General features: G+C 39.1%; 1 protein-coding gene across 1 annotated transcript; it reads right to left on the minus strand.

Moving 5' to 3' along the window:
• Nucleotides 1–3161: 3161 nt before the first annotated feature.
• LOC309391051 (retinol dehydrogenase 16-like) lies at nt 3162–21031 on the minus strand. The gene is made up of 5 exons (XM_081951100.1): nt 20897–21031; nt 13104–13437; nt 10596–10854; nt 6998–7161; nt 3162–5188 (listed from the first exon to the last, which is right to left on the minus strand). Exons 2-5 carry the CDS (start codon nt 13414–13416, stop codon nt 4971–4973), a joined length of 954 nt encoding a protein of 317 aa, XP_081807226.1. The 5' UTR covers nt 13417–13437; nt 20897–21031; the 3' UTR covers nt 3162–4970.
• Between the last annotated feature and the right edge of the window lie 191 nt (nt 21032–21222).

Consider the following 21222-nt stretch of genomic DNA (forward strand, 5'->3'; position numbering starts at 1 on the left):
AGAGGCTTGCGGAGGCATTGCTGGAAGGTAAGATGCATGCGCATGCACCCAATGGGATCCAGAACTCACCACTGGTGGGGTGCATGCAGGAGATGCGTGTGCATGTGTGGGAGTTGGGAGGGTTGCACGTACATGTGCAGGGGGCGGGGGGAGCACAGGGGGTATGACGCACTGTTTTTGGTCCCAGGAGGCTTCAGGGAGGCCTGCTAGGCCCAAAATGAGGTGGGGGGAGCACAGTGGCATCATGCGTGCATGCGCATGGGGCGGGATATGCAGGGGGGTGTCACACATGTATTGCATTATGGCTGTGGGCACCTGCCCACGTTATGTCACCCGCCATTCAGCACGTGATGACAAAAAAGTTTAGCCATCATTGCCCTTAGGAAATCCCTGTTTCTATGAAATCACTTACTGTAAATTGAAGGAAAGGGATTGATTCAAAGTCATTCAGTGAGTTCAATGGGGATATTTTAACTATTTCATCACATTAACATATTAAGTGGTTTTGTAGCACTTGCATACTTATCCTATTTATGGTAACTAATTTACTCAAGGTTGAGCTAATCAACCGCAGAAAAGCAAAGGTATATCAGTCAGAATTTCTGAAGCAAAGACTTCCCTGAGTTATTTTGCTTTTCACAGGTAATTGTAGAAAATTAGCCAAAATTCAATCCAAATTTCAGAGAGGCAAACAAGGTTTAACAGTCTGTCCAGGGTCCAGAGTTTTAGGCTTCTTACACAAATCAAAGGCAATGACACACTGGACACAAGAAATCAGATGGTTGTTTGGGTCAAAGCAGCCTCTTAAGTAAGTTTGCAACCAGATTTTAAGACAAGACGACTCCTATTTAGTAAGGAGCCTCTTTGGATGTCTTTGCTTTGTGCGAGGATTTGGAGGCCATGATTACTCCAGTTGTTCTGTTCCTGCTGTGTTTGAGCATCACATACAGGTGAAACTCGAAAAATTAGAATATCGTGCAAAAGTTCATTTATTTCAGTAATGCAATTTAAAAGGTGAAACAAATATATAAGACTCATTACATGCACAGCAAGATAGTTCAAACTGTGATTTGTCATAATTGTGATGATTATGGCATACAGCCCATGAAAACCCCAAATCCACAATCTCAGAAAATTAGAATATTACATGCAATCAATAAAACAAGGATTGTACACAGAACAATATCGGACCTCCCAAAAGTATAGCATGCATATGAACTCAGTACTTGGTTTGGGCCCCTTTTGCAGCAATTACTGCCTCAATGCAGTGTGGCATGGAAGCTATCAGCCTGGGGCACTGCTGAGGTGTTATGGAAGACCAGGATGCTTCAATAGCGGCCTTCAGCTCTTCTGCATTGTTCGGTCTGATGTCTCTCTTCTTTCTTTTGGCAATGCCCCATAGATTCTCTATGGGGTTCAGGTCAGGCGAGTTTACTGGCAAATCAAGCACAGTAATTCCACGGTCATTGAACCAGGTTTTGGTGCTTTTGGCAGTGTGGGCAGCTGGAAAATGAAGTCAGCATCCCCATAAAGCTCGTCTGCGGAAAGAAGCATGAAGTGCTCCAAAATCTCCTGGTAGACGGCTGCATTGATACTGGTCTTAATGAAGCACAATGGTCCAAACCCTTGTTGCTCAGTGGTCCAAAGTCCTCTTTTCTGATGAGAGCAACTTTTGCCGAAAGCACCAAAACATGGTTCAATGACTGTGAGATTACTGTGCTTGATTGGCCTCTCCATTCTTCCTCCATACTCTGGGTCCTTAGTTTCCAAATGAGATGCAAAAGTTGCTCTCATCAGAATAAGATTGTATGAGTTGATAGAGTCATATTACAAAAGTCTAATAACATACCTGGCTTTCCAAATAGCCATTTTGAAAGATTATGATATAAATTTGCTTTCATAAGGTTTCACTAGGCCTCTTTGATCTATTAAGATATGTATTAAGCAAGAAACACTGGAGAAATAGCTCCATTAAATGGCAATTGGCATTTTGCCCCCTTTCAATATGAAATGGCATAAGTGTTTATTGTACGGCAAGCTGATCTCCCTTTTATAAAATGGGATGCCTGGAACAAAAAGGGAAATTCACAACATAGTACACCATGAAGGATTACAGGGTTTCCAAATGTCATTCAACAGATTAACAGAGTTGGAAGGGTCCAACCCCCCACCCAAGCAGGAGACCCTACAGCATTTCTGACAAATGGCAGTCTAGTCTCTTCTTGAAAGCTTCCCGTGATGAAGCTCCCACAACTTCTGAAGGAAGTTTCCAAAGGAAACTGAACAAGGAGAGGTTCATCTTGGAAATAAGGAGAAATTTTCTGACAGTGAGAACAATCAGTGGAACAACTTGCATTCAGAAGTTGTGGGAGCTTCATCACTGGAAGCTTTCAAGAGACTTGCCTGCCATCTGTCAGAAATGGTGTAGGCTTTCCTGCTTGGTTGGGGTGTGCGTGTTGGACTAGATGACCTATAAGGTCCCTTCCAACTCTGTTAATCTGAAATTCCTTTCTTCCTTCTGAAGTTGTGGGAGCTTCATCACTGGAAGCTTTCAAGAAGAGACTGGACTGCCACCTGTCAGAAATGGTGTAGGCTTTCCTGCTTGGGTGGGGTGTGCGTGTTGGACTAGATGACCTATAAGGTACCTTCCAACTCTGTTAATCTGAAATTCCTTTCTTCCTTCTGAAGTTGTGGGAGCTTCATCACTGGAAGCTTTCAAGAAGAGACTAGACTGCCATCTGTCAGAAATGGTGTAGGGTAGGGGGTCGGACAAGATTTATTGGTCACCTATCAATTAAAATCTATGGTTGAGTGAAGCTGGCCATTAAATCACCGTCATCAACCTGTTTAATAGATATCAAACAACTAGATTTATATTCTCTTCCAACCCTCATGCTTTTAATAGATTTTAGACTTTAAAAAATGTGGAACAATGATGTACCCTTTGCCTTCTTCCCAGATGGTTTTGGAATGCCCTTGATGCAAGCTAGCACCACTTTGTATGTTTTCAGATGTCCATCACACTGTAGTCACAGCTATAGTCTACTATCAGCATGGCTTAAAAATCAGCTCTGTATTTTCCTCCCCTCCCTTTTTTCCTGGATCATTATAATTCTTTAAGTTTTCAGATTGCTTCACTTTCAAAGGAAGAAAGGTTCATCACCTTAATAATTCTGTTTTATTCCATGATGAGGTTACCATGTTTTTTTAAATTATCATTTAAAAATGAATCTAAGACACAAAATTGTTAATATTGTGATTTAAACAGAATAGACAAAAGGCAGGTTGTGAAATTGCTCCAACAAGTTTAATTTGGTTAGGATTTATTGTGATCGGCATTAAAAAAGTAACTCTGAAAGAGCTGCAAATAGGCTAAGCAACAAATAGTAAATCTGGCCTTCACAAGGGCTTTGGCAGATGGAGAGTCTGGGAGTAATCCTATAGCAGAAAACCAAGTGAGTAAAAAATGTACAGAAGTGTAAGAATTTCCTAAGTGTGCTGAAATAGTAGTCTCAGAGCAAGTTTTCCTTGTAGACTAGTTCTCAAATTAATAGAATGCAGCCAGGAGGGCAATTTACCTAGACTGTTGGGATTATCTGGCTGGAATCCTCTTCAGTCTTTGAACCCATCCTGAACAATGGGATCTATGTCATATTATTGCACACCTATGGCAGTTCCAGCCAGCTGTTACATATAAATTGGGTTGACAAAATCAGAAATTAGGAGGTAATAAGCTACCTGGGAAAGAAATCATCAAAACCATAAAAAAAGCAAAAGAATATTTTGGACATGTGATGCAGGGGTGGGTTCCAGCAGGCACTACTGCCGGTTCGCTCATGGGCATGCTGCATGCATGTGTGCTTGATGCGCACTGCACGTGCATGGGCAGTGAAGTAAAAATTGTTCTGTGCATAAGCAGAAGCGTAAAACAAGATGGTGGCCCCTATGGCGCCGCCCAGGAACCGGTTCGGGGGTGTTGCAGGCCTAGATCGTTGCCGGTTCCAGTGACTCAGGCCGCCAAACCACTACCAGTTCGTCCGAACCGGTCCGAACCGGTAGTATACCACCACTGATGTGATGTGACACACAGAAAAATATGGCATCGTTCATTTAATCTTCCAAGGAAAGATTGAAGGCAAATGAGGTCCAGGCAGAAGAAGAACATCATGGCTTCAAAATCCAAGGGACTAATTTGGACAAAACTCAACAGCACTTTTTCATGTGGCTGTTGATAAAAATAGGATCGCTAACATGATCGCCAATGTCCAATGACGGATACGGCACAAGAAGAAGATGGCAGTTCCCAACCATAGTTTAGTAACAGACAGACATTTGGAGGTACATCCTTCCTACCACCAGTTATCAGGAGATCTCAAAAATCCAAGGTAACATGCTACGTTGGACAGATCAATGGTCCTATCTGATTTAGGGAAATTTTGTATGCTCTTGCCCAGATAATACTTTAGAGCAGTGGTTCCCAATGGGGTGCCCATGCCCCACGGGGGGGGGGGGGATTTGATTTTTAATGGGGGCAATCTGAACTTTGTTTAAACCAAGTTAATGGCCTTTTAGACTTCCTCCATGTGAGTAGAGTTCACTTTTTGAGTAAAGTAAGAATTATATGTCACAGGGTGGCACCAGGGTTTTAGAAATGCTTAGGTGGGGTATGGCCAAGAAACAGTTGGAAACCACTGCTTTAGAGTCAAAATCTAGATGGACATCACTCCTGCAAAAGATAGAACAGGTGGATGGTGGGAATACCTGAATCCACAATAACTATGTAGTCAGGAAACTGGTCTGATGTAATGAAAGATAATTTAGGATATACAGTAGTCTGGAAACAAGCATCATATAATAAAAGGAGAACCTATAAAAACCCACCCAAGAATAAAAGATTCTAAAAAGAATAGGTTTCCAAGCACAATCCACCAGTGTCAAACTTTCCTCTTGAAAACCAACATCTCTCCACCCTAAGTGCTCTCTTTTGGTTGTGGGTAACCCAACAAAAATAGTTTATCTGTTAGCCTAGTTGGCATGTAGCTTATAGGGAGGTAAAAGAGTTTGGCATCCCAACCAGCTGAGTAGCGGAAGCGAGGATGCACAGCAGTCAATGCGTGTTCCATGCAGTTGGTAACTAAATGAAGTTTAGAACTGCAGTTGGCTTGCATCTTAGTGGTTCCTACGATCACTACAGAGAGAGAGAGAGAGATGAGGGGGGAAATGAAATAAGAATACACGTCTTCTTCACAAAATATAAATTAGAATCATCCTAAGCTCTCATTTAACAATTCTGTATGCAAATGGCCCTGACCAAACCTATCCTTTCCAACTATAACTTTTGCTCATTACAAATTTAGGTGCCTGAAATTAATATCCTGAAAAGCGTGGGCTTTGTTATAAAATAGTCGATGGGGTAAGAATACATTCATCCAGAAATAATGCTCAGGGTAACAGCGTAATTTGAATATGTAGAAGACTTCCTGTAGATGTATGACTCGCTGCACCAAATGCATTGGCCCCAAGAAGATTGATCTCTTTCATCCAATAAACAGGGGACGTTCTAAGTAACTCCACCCAGGCATACATCATGTCCACAGCAGCTTAGCAATCGGTGTGTTCCCAACCCCCGGGAGTTCCCAAAGAAAGCTAGGATAGTTCGGAAAACTAGGATAGTTCATATCAGTTAGTTATTAGAAAACAAAAACCAAACATTCTAAAACTGTGTGTAATTTGTGAAACATAAGGCAGAATCTAGACACAGAGGGCAAGGAGAGACATTTATACTAGCAAAACATTTTTCATGGAACTAATTTGATTCAGCTTCATATGCTCTTTATAAGAGTCATATAATTGTTATGTCTTTCTTTCCTACAATTTTTCCCTAATATTATGGATACTGAGGGCAACACACACTATATTGCCAAAAGTATTCGCTCAACTGCCTTTACTCGCATATGAACTTACTGTAAGTGACATCCCATTCCTAATCCATTGGGGTTCAATATGACGTCGGTCCACCTTTGCAGCTTTAACAGCTTCAACTCTTCTGGGAAGGCTGTGCCCAAAGTTTAGGAGTGTGTTTATGGGAATTTTTGACCATTCTCCCAGAATCGCATTTGTGAGGTCACACACTGATGTTGGACGGGTTTACGTGGCCTACCACTTCGCGGCTGAGCTGCTGTCATTCCCAAACACTTCCACCTTCTTATAATACAGCTGAGAGTTGACTGTGGAATATTTAGGAGCGAGGAAATTTCATGACTGGATTTGTTGCACAGGTGGCATCCTATCAGTTCCACGCTGGAATTCACTGAGCTCCTGAGAGGGACCCATTCTTTCACAAATGTTTGTAAAAACAGTCTGCATACCTAGGTACTTGATTTTATACACCTGTGGCCATGGAAGTGATTGGAACACCTGATTCTGATTACTTGGATGGGAGAGCAAATACTTTTGGCAATATAGTGTATTTATTTGGGAATCCAGCTGAACAAAGTTAATGTTTGCAACCATAGTTCTGATTATTACAATATTTGATTCAGGTTTCTGACCCTTATAATTGCAAGGATAGGCATGACATTCTTCAGGTGATTTCCAACATGGTTTCTTTCTTTCTTTCTTTCTTTCTTTCTTTCTTTCTTTCTTTCTTTCTTTCTTTCTTTCTTTCTTTCTTTTTCTTTCTTTCTTCCTTCTTTCTTTCTTCTTTCTTTCTTCCCTTCCTTCCTTCTTCCTTTCTTTCTTTATCTCCCCTTCACTCTCTCATTTGTTTCCCTCACTTTTCCCTCTCTCTCATTCTCTCCCTCCATCATTTTCTCATTTCTTTCTCTTTCTCCCCTTTTCTCTCTCATTTCTCTCTCTCTCCCTCTCATTTCTGTTTTTCTCTCTTTTTCCTCTCCCTCTCCCTTTCTCTTTTTCTTTTTTCCTTTCCTTTTCTTTTGAGGCTGGACTCCATATTGTGTGACATCAAGTTTTGAGAAAATAGGAGAATCACACTCACATGACTTATAATAACTCTCTCCATACACTTCCTTGATTTCTTCTGGAAGACGCTCCCAGAGGTTTCTGAAGTTTTCGAGCAAGATTTTCTCATTGGTGATTGCCGTTTGGAAGTAACCTGGCTCTATTATGCAGACTTTCACTCCAAAGGGGGAGAGTTCAAGCCTGCAAAAAATAATAATAATATTATCTACTACATGTCCTGGAAGATAATTATGGCTGTAATTTCTTGAAAATGTAGGAACATGGACAAAAGAAAAGAATGGGGAGTAAAAGAAAGTGGAAGGAGAAAAATGAGAAAGTACAAATTCTACATTCTGTATGAAAAATTATTTTAAGACAGATTCATCTCCCCAAAGAAAGCATGGGAAATAATGTTAAGGCTCTCACTTCTGTATACTTCACTTCTATAGCACAGAATATAATTCTTTTTACTTGAAAGTTTTAAAAAAAGTCTGTGTACAGGTAGTCATCGACATACAAGTTCATTTAGTGACCATTCAAAGTTACAATGGATTTTCCATTCTCTGATTCTTCTTTTTAATTTAATTTAAACTCTGCTTGTTTCATATAGGCTGAAGAATAAGTTAACTCGTTAATAATGAATAACTAAACATTCAATAAAAGTCCAAGGACTCTGAAGCAAGATCAGTGCAAAGGTTTTCTATTTTTTGTTTCCGCCTAAGCAGCCTGATGCCTCAAAACACACCAAAATCAGGAATGAATTCTTGCACTCTCATGCTTGTGTTGCACAATAGCTGCTCTTTCACAATATCCCACCTTAGATACTGATGGCAATATTGAACCGCCGGGGCTAGTAGTATTCATCTAATTTCTTCTCAAAGTTGTTCAAGCTTGTGATTATTACTGCACCTTGTACTAAAACATTTCCTTATCTCTTCCTTGTTAATGCAACAGACCTCCAGATATTTTGGATGTGAACTGATTTTCAGAAAGAGTAATACAAATATAGAGCAAGGGCGAGGAATCTTGTTCATCTGCCTGATTCCCTTGGGAGTCTTGTCTAAATGATTCTTGCTTGTTTTGCTTGTCTGCATGTGTCCAGGGGGAAATCCATGGGTTTGAGGCTGTCATAGTGGGATAACTCTAGAACTGTGATGGAGAACCTATGGCACAAGTGCCACAAGGGGCACGCGGAGCCCTCTCTGCGGGCACGCAAGCTGTCGCCCAGATCAGCTTCACCGCACTTGTGCACACACCTCCCGCCGGACAGCTGATTTTCAGGTCTCTGCCGTGCATGCAGGAGACACGCGTGCATGGGCGGGGGAGCACAAAGATTTTAGGGAGGGACTCTGGTGCCCGGTGGAGGCTGTTTTCGTCCTCCCAGAGGAGCCTGGGGAGGGCGAAAAACAGGCCTCCCAGAAGTTCTGGAAGTCCGAAACTGGGCCTGTTTCTAGCCTCCGGAGCCCGGGGAAGGCTGTTTTCGCTCTCCCAGAGTCTCGAGGAAAGCCTCCGGAGACTGAGGAGGGTGAAAATGCCCCCCACCATGGTGCAGGAGGCCAAGTAGGCTGCAGGGGGGGGGGGGGTGCATGCATGCATGGGGAGTCACATGTGGAAGGGGGCGGGTGCATTGCATTGAGGGTGTGGGCACGCATAGAATTTAAATTGGCCAGGTCTTTTTTCTTTCCCCTCCCCCAGCCAAGGGCCCAGACTTCTTCAACCTGGTGTCCCCCCCCCCCCGCCCAATGCATAAGGCTTTATCTCTAATAACTCTGACCAACATGGGCTTGGGTGTAGAATTATGGGAAGCCAAGGCAAATGTATCTGGAGGAAATCAAGACTGGGAAAGACCGAATTAATTCAAGCTGTGTGATTTTAAAATCTCACAAGGGATTAACTATTCACACTGTGCTAACCATAAGATGTTTTGTTTGGAACTCATTGTGAGGCATAAACTCAGTCACCGTAGTGGACTGACGTCATGTCTGGGAGCCTTGATGAAGTGGTTCATTATTATTTTTTAATGTAGCCCTCCAATTGCATTCTTAACAAAGGCACACACAAAAAATCTGCCCTGCCATAGTTATGACAAGTAAGACAGTTGCTAATCAATTAAGTGCTCCAGTGAGCAGCTCCCATCTTGGCTTGTAACACAAGGGCTGTGCCATTGCAATGAACATTTTATAGTGACCAGAATGGACAAGATTGCGACTACTATAAATATGGTTTTGCAAATCAAAACCCATCTATGCTGGGGAATTACTCGGTTTCATAAAAGCATGTGCTTGAATCAGGTGGAAAGCTGGAGAGAAAAGCAGGAGTATTCTGTGCAAACTATTTCTATATTGCTGGTAAGCATCTGTTTCAATGGGAATAAGTTGTTGGCACTGGAACCCAGAACTTTTGGGAGAAATTGACCTTTACGATGCTGTGTTAACGTCATTTTTCAGAATGCATGCATTTGTGTATATTTAATAAAGTTTTACCTGCAGGCACAGGTAGTGCTCGACGTACAGCCATAATTGAGCCTGAGATTAAAGCTGTAAATTGTATCAGTCGTTAAGCAGGACACATGACTGAACCTGATTTTACAACTTTTTTTCGTCGTGGTCATTAAGTCACCATAGTTACTAAATGAAGATGCCATTTGTTCAGTGAATCCATTGTCTGCAATGGTTTTGAGGATTTTTTGCCAGAAACCAGAAGTAAGTGCTGCTTTCCAGCAAAAAAGCCATAAATTGCAGTCATGTGACCGCAGGACAATGGAAACAGCTGTAGATGTCGGCCAGTTGCTGAATGCAGTCACGTGATGTGTGTCTGTGTGTGTGTGCGCGTGCTATCAGAACGTCAAATCCAGGTTGTAAGTAGCCTTGGAAAGATCCGCCATAATTTTGAACGGGTTAGATAAGTCAAGGGGGTCTAGCTGTATTCTACTTTGCCTTTTAGCCAGCAAGATTTACCCTGATGTTTTATGTTTGTTATGTCTCTCTCAAGTACCTGGATCTGTCAGTTCTTTTAAAGGAGAGCTCACTCAGTTTTACTCACAAATCAGTCTCCCTGCACTTGCAAAGGTTTAGCTCAATTTAATTTTGTGTTGATTACCATTCAAAACTGACTTTTTCTTCTTTCAACCTGACCCAAACATCCATGAGTCACACTCTCTGTTACTATTAGCAGAGGAATTTCAACATGGTGATGCAAAGCATTCTTATTACAGTGATTTATAATTATCAATCATCTGTTTATGTACCACTGTAACATTTTTAAAAAATAAAGCAAATGGGACATGTGTGATGTGTTAGGAAGGGTGTGTGTGTGTGTGTGTGTGTGTGTGTGTGTGTGTGTTGTCAAAATCCCTGATTGGAACATGGAAGTTTGTTCAACAGTTTGGAATGTTGGTACTTATAAAAGCACGGTCCAAGTTTGGATTGCAGATGCTGTATTTAACTTTGGTGCTAAATGAGAAAATTGATTTGTCTGTAGCTACACTTGTACTGTATCCTGCAACACTTCTATAAACTAACACTGTTATTATTACTTTATATTCTGAAATGCAGCTGTTTTATGAAAGAATTTACCCCACCGTCCCAGAAACATTTGAATTTTTGCCAATACTGTTAACAGAAAACAGCACTTACCTGAGACTATCAGAGAAAGACTCCACCCCATGTTTTGAAGGACAGTAGCCTCCGCCAAAAAGACTTAGTCGGCCCATTATGCTGGCAATGTTGATAATACGTCCCTTGGCTTTTCGCAATAATGGCATCATGTGTATGGTCACGTCAATCACCCCAAGTAGATTGATATCTATGATTTTCTTAAAATCCTCCTTGGTTAGCCACTCATTTGGGGCAGTCGGGACAGAAACACCAGCATTGTTTACCAATCCCCAAAGTCCTAATGAGAAGAAGAAAAATAGGGGACATCAACTATGTGATAAGAGGCCTCTACAGCAGGGTATACCCTCTGAAATACTCTCTCTTGTTACACATTAGGCAAGCCAATCTTGTTCTTGAAACAGGTGAAAAAGACAGCTTAGAGATCTAATGGCACTTAAGACTTATATACCGCTTCACAGTGCTTTACAGCCTTCTCTAAGGGGATTGCCCCCAATATTCTGGGTCCTCATTTGAGTTCGCTTTCATTTTCCCTATGAGAATAACCCTTGAAAAAGATTAGAGGAAAGTGGCTGGCCCAAAGTCACAAAATGAGAATAATCTACAACCTGGGCCTCCCTACTCTTAATCTTACATTTTAATCACTATGCAGTACTGCACTGGTCAACACGTGTCTCTGTTATGATTTAATGCAGCAACCAATTTAAATATGGTGAACATGTTTTTATTTGCCTTGACATTTGATAGTACTTGTGGTCATTTTTTCATAAGTCTTATTTGTAATGGTCTGTGGGAATATCCTTGAGAGACAGGAGGAGGAGCTGTTGCCAGAACAATGGTCAGGTAAGAGACACCTCAGACCATTGAAAAATGGAAATGTGGGACATGTCTAGTCCTCTCTAATCCCTTGGAAAGTAAAGCCAAGGTGACAAAATATGCTTTCAATTCCATTATAGCAACCTTCTATTGAAGGTAGTGTTAATACTCAAATCTTGCAAGTGCATACAAATTGGGACTGTAAAAATCTGTCAATCTGATTTATGCCTGGCATGACAAATACCCATTGCTATTGGAAAAGGTAGTAGTGCAATTGGTCCTTGTTTAGCTGATTAGCTATAAATCTGGTTTAGTGGTTATGGCACCATATTAGAAACCAGAAGATGTGAATTCTAGTCCTGATTTAAGTATGAAAACCAGTGGATCGCTCACCTGTCTCTGAGGTCAATTCACCTCACAGAGTTGTTGTGGGGAAAAGCAGAAAAGGTAGGAATATTAAGTACAGTACGTTCAGTGTCTTCAGTCATTTATAAAAAATAATAATAAAGGCAGGATGAGAATTTGAAAAAAATTGAAATGGACAAGTTGATTGTTAAGTGAAGCAGTCACTAAGTGAGATCATCACTGCGCTTATGCTCTTACTTCAATTTTCCTTTGCTTTACAAACCTGTGAAAGTTGCAAATACAGGCACTGGGCAACAAAATTGCTTTTTCATCATCATCTTAACTGCAAATGGTTGCTATCCAAGACAAATACTAATTGATGGGTAAACAGCTAGCATTGAATCTGGATGGGCAAACAAAATCACTTCAGTATTTAAGTTGGTATATTCTTTTCTGGACAAAACAAAGCTGGCCATATCAAAAGCCAGTTTACCTTATGTTAATGGATTTCTATGTATAATTTTTGAGGATGGAGGGACACCTTGGCCAAGATCACACCATAAATGCCATGACATAACAATTAACTGTTATACAATTACCATGGATCGAGACAGGAATGCTGGTTGCATTTAGTATTGAAGTCAGCAAATGTTAATAAAAAGTAAAGGCTAATCTTATGGGACGTATGTACTATAGTTCAAGAGCTTTCCCGATGTTGCTAATACACAGCTGTGTTGGTTGGAGCTGCATAGAACTTACACAACACCACCACAACCTGACTCAACCTGTGGTCATCCACATTTATTACCAATTGCAATGTGCAATTACCATTCCCTGAAACTGCTTGTGAGAAAAAAAGATCAGTAGCAACCTCAGAAAACACAATGAGCAAGAACAAAACTGAACGAAGGGCAGGGCAAGCAACTTGCAGGAGTTCTGGACACTCCCGTAATTGTTTGCCATAATTTGTACTCAGGCTAATGGGAGTCTAAAAACACCTGGAGCATATTAGGGCAACAGTTCTGTCCAGTTTAGTACCGGTAACTCTTGCCTCTGATACATACCGTAGTAAGGAACATTTTCCTTTGAAAGAAGAGGATTGCGCAACAGTCACATTACCCAATATGTACAGAGTGGCAATGTGTAGAGATGAGATTTAAAAAATGGACTTCAGACTTAGAGAAGCTAGGGTCAAAAGCTCCTGCTTAGTATCTTTTTTAAAAAAAATTATCAGTTTCGGAGGACTGTTGTCACCAAAAGTGGGGCTAACCCTTCTAGAAATTCACCCTAATTTACACAAGAAGAATATTATTCCATTTTTAGTCAAACCCTAAAGAAAACCCAAGACTGCCTGAACTTTGTGCCAACCTTTGTCTCCTACTTGGTTTTTCACCCATTCCGTTGCTTTGTCCAAACTTTCTGTGCTGTTGACATCTATGAGGTTGGTCTGCAACCGTTCTGATGTGGCTTCTTTCAGCTTTTCTGCCCCCTGCTGGGTCAGACAACCTGCCAGGACCCGAAGTCCTTTCGCATCCAACTGCCGAGCCAGGAGATTGCCAAATCCAGAGTCACATCCAGTTATGAAGACATATTTGTCTGTCAGGTTTGGCAAAATCTGCTTTTCACGGTACCAACGGAACAGGATGTAGAATCCCAGCAAGGCTGCCACATAAAACCACATGGTCTTTTAATGCTTCTGTGGCTGAAAGAGAAGAACGTTACTAGGAATGTTAGATTATCAACCGAGCGGAGGGAGAGGAGGGGAGAATAATCCATAAACAATTATTTATTGAATAAACCACATGCTTGGATTCACGCAAGCTATACTGTAACTCAAGTTTTACAAACTATAGTGGCTAAGAGTTCCCACTCTACCACAAGCCAAACACTGAACGATGACTTAGTGTCATTATCTTTCAATGTTTTTTTTTTAATTTTTAATAAATTTTATTTTGTTTGTACAAACTTCACATCTTTGCAACATATTACATTTTTACCTATCTGTTGTGTCTGTTTTATCTATACTAATAAATTTTTTAACTATGACTATACTTTTTTAACTATAACTATATTTGTGCATTTACATTATTTCATACATTTTTTTCATTCTCTATATATTCTATATGTTCTATGTATAGCAGTTTTTACTACATTTATGTCATTTTGTAAAGTATATATTAAATCTTTTTTAACTATGACTTTATATATTTGTGCATTTACATTATTTCATAGATTTTTTTTCATTCTACATGTAATATTCTATATATTCTATGTGTAACAGTTTTTACTACATTTTGCGTAATATTTATTTGCTATAGTCTATCTCATATTTCAGTCTTTTAATCCTTTTCCGGTTTTGTAGTTGTCTATTGTTTTGTTGATCTTTCTTCCTTTCTTTTTTGCTTTCCTGCTTTTCGCCTCCTTTCCTCTAGCCAATTGTACAATAAATCCCATGCGGAGTAGTATTCAGATTCGTCTTTCTCTTTTAGTTCTTTTGTGAGCCTATCAATCTCTGCACATTCCAATATTTTTTTAATTACATTTTCTTCTGTTGGTATATAATTATTTTTCCAGTTTTGTGCAAATATAATTCTCGCTGCTGTAATGATGTGTAAAATTAAGTATCCAATATTTTTTTCATAATTTCCTTTTATAATCCCTAACAAAAATAATTCGGGTTTTAGTGCAATTTGGTGTGTAGTAATCTCCTCTAGCCAATCTTTTATTTTTTTCCAATACTTTTTCGCAGCTGTGCACGTCCACCACATATGGTAGTATGTACCATGTTGTTGGTTGCATTTCCAGCAGATAGGTGAACACTCCGGGAACATTTTTACAATTCTCGCTGGTGGAAGGTGCCATCTGTAGAACATCTTGTACACGTTCCCTCTATAAGCCGTTGCCATCGTTAATTTGTAGTTTATTTCTCAATTTTGTTCCCATTCCACCAATTCTATACTATACCCAAAATTTATCGCCCATGTTATTATCGTTTCTTTCACAGTTTCTTCTTCCATTTTAAATTTTAATAAGTAGTGATATATTTTTAAATCAATTTTTCTTCGGTTCCCTGTAAAATTTTATTCAGCTCTTGCGGCTCCTTATAGAATCCGTCTTTTTCCCTGTCTTTTTTATACTTTGCCTGTATTTGTAAATAGGGCCACCAGCCAATATCTATTCTCTCGTCTTTCAATTCTTGCCTTGTTTTTAGCCTTTCTTGGTTGTCTAATATGTTTTTATATCTTATTATCTTATTTATGTCCAATACGTTCGGGTATATCAGAGCTTCCATGGTGGATAGCCAGGTTGGGATTTTATTATAATGTTTTGTTTTGTTTTTTAACCATGTTTGTAGTAGAGCTTTTCTAATTAAATGTTTTTGGAAATAGCTATGAATCTTGTCTTTCCCATCCCAGATAAAGACGTGCCAACCCAATTCCAAATTATAACCTTCTATTGTTAATAATCTTGTTTTTTTAATTGATCCAGTCCTTTATCCAGGTGAGAGCTGCTGCTTCGTAATAAAGCTCCCAATCGGGAAGTCTGAATCCTCTTCTTTCTCTACTATCTTGTATCAATTTTAATTTAATTTGTGGTTTTTCCCCTGACCAAATAAACTGTGCAATTAATTTATTTAAATCTATGAAAAAAAATTTCCCTAGGCAAATTGGCACCACTTGAAATAAAAATAAAATTTTTGGTAGTATATTCATTTTAATGATGGCAATTCTTCCCATTAAGGATATTTGTAGTTTCCTCCAATTTTCCAGGTCTTTCTTAATTTTCTGAATTGTTTTAACATAACTATCTTCTTTAATTGTTGAGCATTTCCCTGTCAGCCAAATTCCTAGATACTTTACTTTTTTTGCTATTTACATTCCCATGTCTTCCTCTCATTCTTGCTCTTGTTTTTTAGTAAAATTCTTCGTAATGATTTTGTTTTGTTCTTATTAATTTTAAGACCCGCTACCTTACCGAATTCCTCTACTTTTTGGATTAATTTAATTCCTGATTTTAATGGATCCTCTAATATGAATACCATATCGTCCACAAATGCCTGTGATTTATATTCCTCTTTTTAAATTGTTAATCCCTTTATTTCTTGATTGTTTCTCATTTCTGTTAGTAGAACTTCCAGTGATAGTATAAATAATAAAGGTGATAATAGACAACCCTGTCTCACTCCTTTCAGTATCTTAACTTCTTCTGCAGTATCACTATTTATTATTATTTTTGCTGTCTGGGCCGAATAAATTGATTCTATCATTTTTATAATTTTTTCTCCAAATCTCTTCATTTTTAACTGTGTGATTATGAAATGCCAATTCAAGTTATCAAAGACCTTCTGGGTGTTTAAGAAGACCAGTGCAACTTGTTTTCCGGATTCTCTTCATAATATTCTAGTGTATTTATAATTATCCTCATATTGTTTTTTAATTGACGTTTTGGTAAGAAGCCGTTTTGACTGTGTGGATAATTTCATTTAATATTTTTTAAATTAGCTCTGCCATTATTGATGTACAGGTTTTATAATCTGCATTTAGTAAAGAAATTGGTCTGTAATTTTTTATTTGTTCGTGGTCCAAATCGTCTTTGGGTATCAATGTTAAAGATGCTTCCCTCCATGATTTGGTAACCTTGCTTCTATAAGTGCTTCATTAATGAAGAAATCACTATTTCTGTCTGCTCTTGCATGGCTTTATAAAAGGTATACTGTCTGAGCCAGGTGTTTTATTATTTTTTTGTCTCTTCAATGCTTTCTTTAATTCTATCACTGTGATTTTTTTAAATAAAAAAATTATTTTTAATTTTCAAAACAAACACAACACATCCTTCTTTACATACTGTAGAAAGTGTATCAGTTGGTTCCAAAAAGGCTTTCGTGCATCTCTTCCACAGTCAACAAACATAATTCATATTAACTCAAGTATTTTAACTCAGATATTTATACACGTTACCATCTTCATACCTCCATTTTCATTTGACTATAATTGTTTAAACATCCTTTATCATAAAATATACCAAGATTTAATACATAACCAGATACTGGCATTTCATTTACTATTTCTAAAATCCTCCAATAACACTGAATCCTTATGTCCTATTCTGGCTAAACATCCATAATATTTAATAACAAAATTTTCTAATCGTCCTTTCCAAATCACTGTTTACAATTTACATCCAGTTTCCTTATGTTGTACCCATACCTATATATACATTGTTATCATTATCCCTCCTTTATTTAACTATATCCTGTATCATAACATTTCCCCCCTAATAATCAAGACTTAACTGTATCTAATTCCTCTTTCAGTATTCCACTCTTTCCATTTTCAGAGACAAACCAATCACCATAAATATCAGAAAATTTAATTTCTTTATATTCATTTTCCTCTTCTATTTTTAGGATTTTAACCTCCACTTTTTCCACTTGATAAACATCTCCAACTTCTTCATCATGTTTTACTGTTAGATGCTCCAAGTCTTCCAACTTCTTCTCTATCCTCTCATATGTGTTTGATAATTTCTGTATTTCTAAGAATATCTTTTGCAGACTTAAAGTTTCTTTCTGCTGTTGAAATTGTGCCATTATCTCCAGCTAACAAACACTGCTGTTCTAGCTTGGAAGGTTTAAACAAGATTAAGCATAGATTCACAATAACATTTTATTTTCACTTTTCTCTGGTTAAAGATATACTTCAAAGGGACATCTATATGCTTTTCTTCTTATCACTCTCTATAAACAAGCAGTGAGATCTTGGAGTGCCAAGCCAGGATAATCAGTGAGAAAAGTAAGAGTGTTTCGTTTCCAATACACAAACCTCCAGCCTCCAAGTGAATAGCAGTGTTATTATTGCAATTTTATTTGTTTCTTTTTGTATCTTTTTTGTATTTCAAGTTAAAAAAAAGTCTGATTCTTGAATGAGTTAGAAGAACACCCACAGTAATGAAAGAGGAGAATTTTAGTCCATAGGTTACAAAGAATAATAAAAGGAAAAAAAATAGAAGAAAACTTAATCCATTCGTTTTAAACGGCTTGCATAAATTCCATCCATGAAGATAGCATTTAAAAAGTAAGATGATAGATAGATAGATAGATAGATAGATAGATAGATAGATAGATAGATAGATAGATAGATGATAGATAGATAGAATGATGAGGTAGGTAGGTAATGATAGACAAATAGATAGGTTGATGATAGATAGTGGTAGGTAGGTAGATGACAGATGATAGATAGATAGATAGATAGATAGATAGATAGATAGATAGATAGATAGATAGATAGATAGATGATAGATAGATAGATAGATAGATAGATAGATAGAATGATGATAGGTAGGTAGGTAGATGATAGACAGACAGACAGACAGATAGATAGGTTGATGATAGAGAGGTAGGTAGGTAGATGATAGATAAGATAGATAGATAGATAGATAGATGATAGATAGATAGATAGATAGATAGATAGATAGATAGATAGATAGATAGATAGATAGATGTGGGTAGGTAGGTAGACATATGAGAGAGGGGGGGAGAGGGAGAGGGGGGAAGAGAGAGAGACTTTCTTTGCCAATCTGACATTGCATGGAAGAGCAGCAAAGAGGGTGTAGCCATAACTTCAAAATCCCCAGCTTAAAGGTGACATTTGGCCAAGAATACACAAAGGGGATTTCAGCAAGGAACTCCTCCCTTGCTGAATTACATTGCTTTCTGCTATAGAGTACAGTAAAGACCCCCCCACCCAATGCTATTATATTAGTTTCCTACTTAAAAAAAAAACCTTGAGAGATGATGCATGAATCTCTTCTCACACACACACACGCCTGCATGCCTGCACACCCCAACACACACACACACACCCATCACCACCACGTTATCCCTGTGGCTGTTCTGTAAAATCAGTGAAGCCAAGAAAGGTGATTACTCAACACCATTCAATCAGGCTCAAGGCTAAGTGTGGACTTTGAACTCAGGTCTTCTCAAATGAGATCCAGCACTGGTGTTCTGGTATCAAATATTGATATACTTTGATTGTAATATAGTAAATATAGTATTAATAAAAAGCATAGCTGGGAAGTTCTTTAGGATGCAGCAAACCTCAGCAGGCTTTTCTTTTCTTGTCGATACCAATTGCCTACATTATACTGTGCAAACCAAGAGACAGCTGTCATTTAATCACCTTGTCTGGCATTCTGTATAAATCTACCATATAACAACAGCTATTTAATGACAAATATTGGTGCAGGAGTTAATAGTCCTTTTCTCTCCAAGGGAGAAGTAGGACACAATTACGGTTGTAATTCACATCCTAGCTGAACTCCACCATTCATTTGCAAATGGGTCAGCCATAATCATGCAACGTCTTGTTTTATTCCTTTGAAATCCTGAGAAAACAACAATACTATCTTTGCAAACCACAACACTAGGTGTACAGCTATTTTCAATATAGTAGCTCAATTCATTGACCAAGGAAGCTGCAAATGTTATTCTGCGAAGGGGTAGCTTTTCCTGCCCCTAAATGCTTAAATAGGACAGCTGGTAATCACCCTTTTTGCGGGGGAGGGCTATTGTTGCTGTTGAGGCAATTTTGACTCCTGGCAACTGCCTGAACAAGAAAAACTGCAGTTTTCTTGGCAAGATTTTCAGAAGTGAATTGCCCTTGCCTCTTTCTTAGGGCTGAGAAAGAAAGAATGTCCCAAAGTCCGAAAGCGAACTAAGCTTTGTGAACCAGTCACTTCATGAACTAAAGTGGAACTAGAACTCACAGCCTCCCAGTTTTTAGCCTGGTGCTTTTAATTACTCCAGGGACACGGTACTCAGTGGCTAAAATGCTGAGCTTGTCAATCAGAAAGGTCAGCAGTTCGGTGGTTCGAATCCCTAGCGCTGCGTAACAGAGTGAACACCCGTTACTTGTCCCAGTTTCTGCCAACCTAGCAGTTTGAAAGCACGTAAACAATGCAAGTAGAAAAATAGGAACCACTTTTGGTGGGAAGGTAACAGTGTTCCCTGCACCTTTGGCGTTTAGTCATGCCGGCCACATGACCATGGAGATGTCTTCGGACAGCACTAGCTCTTTGGCTTTGAAACAGAGATGAGGACTGCCCCCTAGAGTCAGGAACAACTAGCACATATGTACGAGGGGAACCTTTACCTTTACTTCTAACTACTCCACCAATTCAAAGGATCACGGAGTCTGCAAGACACTGACAGGGTTCCTAATCTCAGAATCAGTTTGATATGAGAGCCACTTGGGTCGAACGGTTAAGGCTAAAACCTAGGAGATGATGAGTTCGAATCCCGCCTTAAGGCGTGAAAGTTGGCAAAGTGAGTTTGAGCCACTCATTCTCTTTCAGCCCAACCCACCTCACAGGCTTCTTGTTGAAGGCAATTAGGTATTTGCCACCTTGAGCCATTTATAAAAATAACAAAGCTGGGACAATAAATAACATTAAATAAACATAACCTTTTGTTAACTGAATGTCCTCCAGGGGCATCGAACTTGGAATCTCACTGGAATGACTTGATGGCTGTTTTAAAGTATGACATTCAACAGGCATTCCCAGAATCATTGTCTCAGTACAAAAAAAAACAAAAAAACAAAAACAATTTACACCAAATTGGATGAACTGGCAATCCCTGAACAAAACAAAACCAAGGGGAATTCAAGGTGGCATAAGGTTGTTCTCACCACTCCTATTTTATCTTCCCCAGCTGAGGCGTTTTGTGCTATTGAGAAATAAATCAGGTGAAGGGAAGACTGGGTATAAAACAAGTGGATGAAATTAAAAATCCTAGGAGCTAAAAGACTTTTATTTGAGACACTTTAATTAGAGTTTTAAAAGATTAATAAAACACTGACTTGAAGCATGTTAAAGAGTAATCCTTCTCCCCATTTTTCCAAAGTGAACTCAGCTAACCTCAGCAGGATTGGGAGTTTGGGAAAGAGGCGGTTAAGGAGGAAACGAAAAAGACCAGAGTGAATTCAATATTTCATAAATCGTTTCAGGTTTACTCTACTGTGAAAATAAGCCGCCCTGTTCAATTTTACACATACAGAGCCCTTTTCGCCATTTCTTCGTAGCTAAAAAAGAGGGGAGCCGACATACTCCCAGCAATACCGCCCCGTTTAAATGACCGTAAACCCCATAAAAGAAGATACCTGTTCAAACGTCCCCTTGCTTAGCCGAACCCACGACAAGAGCCTTCAGGAACCGCGATCGTCTGATTTGTTTTTGCCGATTTCTTTGCATTGCAAAACTGAACCTAGGTGGAGTTTACTGCTCCCCGGGGCCCGCCCACTCAGCTGCTAAGGCAGGCAGGGATCTGAATTCTGTTACTAACGTCTTGTGTGTAGTCTGTTGCCTAATTGTTAAAAAAAAAACATACTCATTAGAATAGGAAGAGAGACGCTAGAACAAAAGATGTGGCTACAAGGCCGATGAAACCGTTGTGCAGACTTGCCAACAGTAGAGATGTAAACGATTA

The sequence above is a fragment of the Natrix helvetica genome, assembly GCF_964273705.1.
Source record: "Natrix helvetica genome assembly, chromosome: 1".
NCBI classification, from domain to species: Eukaryota; Metazoa; Chordata; class Lepidosauria; order Squamata; family Natricidae; genus Natrix; species Natrix helvetica.

Coding starts and splice junctions, on each gene's coding strand:
- LOC309391051 (XM_081951100.1), bottom strand. CDS start 13,416: ATGTGGTTTTATGTGGCAGCCTTGCTGGGATTCTACATCCTGTTCCGT. Junction 10,855..13,103: donor AAACCAAGTAGGAGACAAAG/GTTGGCACAAAG, acceptor TCTTCTCATTAG/GACTTTGGGGATTGGTAAAC. Junction 7,162..10,595: donor TCTTTCTCTGATAGTCTCAG/GTAAGTGCTGTT, acceptor TATTTTTTGCAG/GCTTGAACTCTCCCCCTTTG.